General features: G+C 38.4%; 1 protein-coding gene across 1 annotated transcript; it reads right to left on the bottom strand.

Annotated features, from left to right (window-relative positions):
- LOC117430844 (liver-expressed antimicrobial peptide 2-like) lies at positions 1 to 3,065 on the bottom strand. The gene is made up of 3 exons (XM_059001508.1): positions 2,905 to 3,065; positions 1,374 to 1,552; positions 1 to 806 (listed from the first exon to the last, which is right to left on the bottom strand). The coding sequence occupies exons 1-3, from the start codon at positions 2,971 to 2,973 to the stop codon at positions 767 to 769; spliced, it is 288 nt and encodes a 95-aa protein (XP_058857491.1). The 5' UTR covers positions 2,974 to 3,065; the 3' UTR covers positions 1 to 766.
- Positions 3,066 to 4,831: the final 1,766 nt, after the last annotated feature.

The raw sequence follows: 4,831 nt of genomic DNA, 5'->3' as shown, positions 1-4,831 counted from the left end.
TTTGTTTATGCTTTAAAAATGTTTTAATGACAATTTCCCTCACTTGAACAGTTCTGATCATACCAAAAACAAGTAGCTTTTTTAACATGACTATTAAAACTGTTTACACCCCACTCTTTAAAGCCATTAGTGCAAGCAACCAAAGTCTTAAGTGGCTCAGAAACACATTGATTGGATTTGGAGAAAACCGAACCTCTTGCTGGTATAAAAACCTTGACTCCGGCTAACTTGTCTTCTCGTACATTCAGGTCTTTTCAGTTTAAAAAAAAAAGGGAATTCGATGTCTTCCATTGTCTCTTGTATTAACAAATCTGTTCATGTCAGTTTACTAAATATTGGGGCGCTTGTCTTGATCTACTGCAAGTTTCCTATATTACAAAAGGAAGCTGGAAATCGTTTATTATTAACATTTATTAACTTACACAATCTGGACTACCCAAGTCAATGCCTAGCATACTTTTTGCTTCCAGGCGTCTTGGTAGAATACAGCATTTTTATAAGCATTAAACAGCAACCCTTTTGTTTTTTAGTACCTTGATACCATAACAAAGTGCTCTACACTTGAGTTTTCATAATAACCTTTCCTCATAAAATTTGAAACAGTCCTGTTTTCCAATTCACATTGATTATATAACATAGCAAATATATATATATACATATACAGTACTGATATTATTTCAATATTTCAATAACTGGAGTAGTTAAGAATTGCCGTCCATCACTTGCTCGTATTTCTTCATGCTTCCAAATAAGACTCTCACTCCTCTTAGGATTTGAAGTTCTGGTTCAATGAACAATGGCCTTCCCTGTCAAGAAGGAGAAACTCAGTCAATGAAAAGGCTTCATGTTAAACCAATGCTGATTTCAGATAGACCCTTCTGGACCTATATATGGTATGGAGTAGGGGTAGCACCAAATAGTGAACTAGTGAAATACAAAAGTAACGGTCGACCTCAGAAACGGGTCGTCGACAGCATGTCATGGAAGTGTATTTGCGTTTGCAAATCTATTAACATATAAACAACATCTGAGAACACGAATACATACATGGTTATCCTCTGCATTTATCATAGTTTACCATGTTCTGCAAAGTTTCACCATACCTCTCTGTGCTTAACACTGCTTACCTATGCTTTACCATGCTTTTGCTGTGCTGTATTACATTTTGCTATGCTTTCACTAGGGAAAACTTTTACAAGGGTAATCACTGAGGATTGGAACCATTTAAACACTTTGCAGGTGTCGTCAAGTGAAACCAGTGTAGTCCTGGCTACCCCTGTTGACCCACAGCCTGTATAGTTAAGCTCTCATTTGCTCACTGTATGAAACGGATGAGAATAGAGTATATCACACACAACAGCACAAGCACTTGCCTGCAGATCTTGGTTGAACACTCGTGGTGGTGCTGGCAGTACGCTCCATGGGGTTTGGTACCAATGTTTCTCCAGAGGGGGGTCATCCGAGCGAACCGCTTTAGAGCCTGCAAGCTGAGGGAGGCTGGACTGTCAACCACACTTGAGGAATCAGCTTTCAGGATGGGACTTGAGCAGACCTGGCAAAAAGGAAATGCAGTCAGTCATACTTCATACTGTGCTCATTCAATGCATGTTATTCCTGTAATAGTCCACTGCTTTTATTAGTATTTAAAATATACCTATATAAATATGGAATTCATAATACAGATGTTCATACTTCTACATGATATGCAATAGGAATTCACATCCTATTCATTTGATCTGAGATCTAAAAACAGTAAAACAAGGAAACTCCTGTTACAGTGTGTGTGAGTTTCTTGTAGTAAAATGCCAAGTTTGGTCCTATTTTTAATATTTCAACGCTGGCAGTATTTTGATTCCCCACTGTTTAGATTAACCGAATACACCCCACTATCTTTAGTTTTCAAGAAATAGGATTGATTTCAATTTCACCCCAGTTTACTGCAATGTAACCTTGTGAGACAAAAAGGCATTAAAGTGTGTCTGCGTTTCTTATACTTTTGTTTTTAAATGTATGGGTGCAGTTTTACCCTGCCAAATTACAATTTTGACCAACTTTGGGTAATTAAGCTAATCAAATTTCAACACAAGTAAAAAAAAAAAAAACCCAGAATGTAAGTAACATTCAGTCTCTAAATATCGGAATCCTCAGTGTTACCATGTGAATGAAACACAGGACAGAAAGGGTTAAGGTTCAGTTAGCTAATCAACAATTAAGTTGTTTGTTTAGGTTCTGTTCATGTAGACGACCTTCCTCTGTGCTTATTTCCACATCAGTCAAACAGTCAAAAATCTGAACTGAGCAAAGTCTACGGATGAATATCCCAATATCGCTGGTCTTTCCAGCTCTCTTCAGCTCTGGGGCTGCAGCGCTCAAAAAGAAACTTCCCAATGCGCTGCTCATTCACGAGTAGCAAGCTGGATCTACAGCACAGGAATAGCTCAAAGAACATTACAAGTGGAGCAGGGTCATTTACCCATTTTTCCCCCCATGCTTATATTGTTTACTGTGCTTTTTAAACAGTTTTCACCATGCTTTCCAATACTGTAACTTACCATATTTGCCCTGATAAAAGTTTACAACAGTAAAAGCATAGTGAAAGCATGGTAAATCCCAGGGAGGTATGGTATAGCAAATCATGGTAAACTATGTTAAATGCATAGCATAACCATGGGAAAAGCCAGACTGCAACATTGCCATGCACATTTACTGTGGTACACTTTCACAAGGTTTATACGCATTAAAAAAAAGCTTATATGCATTAAAAAAAAGCTTTTACCTTGGTCTAAAGTTGACTATCAGTTTCCCCAGTTTACATTTGTGTAAATTAATGTTGACAGCTGCAAATCCCAGTGTATTAATCATAAAAGGAACTGCATTGCATTATGATATAGTCTTGTATATTACCTGATAGCTGAGCATTAGCACCCCAATGCACACTGCTATAGCCCTTGAGTTAAAGATGTTTGACAGCATTGTGAAGGAGGTGGATGGAGTTCTTGCTAGCAATCCTGCTGGGTTCCCGACCTCACTTCATCCCTCACTCTGATATATGTACCCAGGCTGACATCACACATTTATTAAATACTGGAATCTTGTACTGATTAACTGTTACATCACCCCAACTGTGAGCCAATTGCTCTGTCTGGCACAAGCCAGCTCTTGGGTAAGATAGAGACTGCTGTCTTTATTGTAAATGATGTGCTATCTGAGTGAATAACTGCCAGAACTGTTCTGAGGTTTCAGTGAGTGCATCAAGTTAACAGTCATTCATCAATTCTCGTATACATGTTTATATATTTCAGAGGAATTGAACTGGCATGTTTGCATATTTTGCTAAAACTCTTTTGGATGTAACATACATAATGCAAAGAGCAGGGATTTTATGGATCAGAAGGTACAGTACACTTCATGAAGCATGTGCCTGCTGAACATAGTTGTATGAGGCTGGAACCAAATGTTTGTCTCTGCTTGCTGCTGTCCAAACATTTTAAGCACTTGATTAATTAGCATTCTCTTTTCACATTGTTCCGTGGGTCCCTTTATCCTAATACGTATGTTATAAACATACATCCCCGGCCATGATTTGTAAGTATGAAATGATCATAAACAGTAGACCCTTGTGACCTACATCCACCCTGCATGCACATAAGAGCGTTAAATACTGTGTAATAAACGTCCTCAGAGCGGCGAATAAGCTAGTAAGACTCACATCAGCATAAGAAACATTGCCCCTCGAAGACAAAGCTTGCCCTTTAGTTCAATGGTAAGAGTCTTTAACACTTATGGTCAGCAGTTTGCATCTATCGCTTGCCTTTCTATTCAATTCAAAGTTGCCAATTCATTACAACTGTACGTACATATGGACACGTTCCGCCATTGATCCCCAGACTATGATACTCTCAATGACTTGTGGTAAAGATTGTCGTATCCAAGTTGTATTGCAATTGGACAAGCAGTTCTGAAGATATAACTCTAAGTGTGGCACAGAATATGTATGTGCATGCATGGGGGTTACATATGTGCAGGTGCCTTAGCTCTCTTATAAATGCATAGTCTTTAGCTGTCTTTATACCACTCTTTATGAGGCTCGTGAGATATGTAACTTTTATACAGGGAGGATCATTATTTTGGCTGTAGGTAGAAGCTGCTTGCACAGGACACTGTACTTTGCCATCAAATCTCAGCTGTTCATGAATCAGGGAAAATTCTACTGCCAAACAGTCTAAAAAACAAGAATGCAGCAGCTAAGGTCAAATAATGTCGACAGTCCCAAGTTCTGAACAAACGGTTCAACTTTGACCCTCATTGTCAATAGTGTTAGATGAATTGGGCCAGGATTTAAAGGCACGACCGTGTGGTGTGCAGGGGGAGTCGTACAGTCAGGAGTGTCCAGGCTAAAAATAGAACCAAATAATCAAACAGTATTCTTAATTATTGTGCACACAATGGACAGGTATGGCTGTCAAGTTAGGAGTTTAAAGAAAAAAGTTTTAGCTTAATTTTTAAATAAAATATTGAATTAACAAGATCATCCAAATGAATGAGACTTGAAAAGAACTAGCAAAAGTTGTGATATCCCTTCTGCATTGCCATTTCATTTATTTTAGGAGTGAGACTACTGAAATGACCTTAAATGGGCCTCACTCCAAACGACTGCTTGACTCATGTGGAAAGAGACTTGGCATTTCTGGTATTAGCGTCTCACGACTATTTCAAAACGAGAAATGCACAAGATCTTCAGGACAACCATTTCGAGAGGATGATTTATTTTCTCAGCCCTTTATTTGCAGTTCCATTATTGAGCAATAACACAACAGCTGTCTTCCATAGA

Source organism: Acipenser ruthenus, chromosome 26 (genome assembly GCF_902713425.1).
Source record: "Acipenser ruthenus chromosome 26, fAciRut3.2 maternal haplotype, whole genome shotgun sequence".
Classification (NCBI taxonomy): Eukaryota; Metazoa; Chordata; class Actinopteri; order Acipenseriformes; family Acipenseridae; genus Acipenser; species Acipenser ruthenus.
Note: the sequence above shows the minus strand (reverse complement) of the source record. Positions and strands in the feature narration are given on the sequence as shown.

Bases quoted from the DNA above. Each gene is read 5' to 3' on its own strand.
- LOC117430844 (XM_059001508.1), bottom strand. From the start codon at position 2,973: ATGCTGTCAAACATCTTTAACTCAAGGGCTATAGCAGTGTGCATTGGG. The intron at 1,553-2,904 runs GTAATATACAAG...CCTTTTTGCCAG, and splicing joins TGCTAATGCTCAGCTATCAG to GTCTGCTCAAGTCCCATCCT. The intron at 807-1,373 runs GCAAGTGCTTGT...CCTTCTTGACAG, and splicing joins TGTTCAACCAAGATCTGCAG to GGAAGGCCATTGTTCATTGA.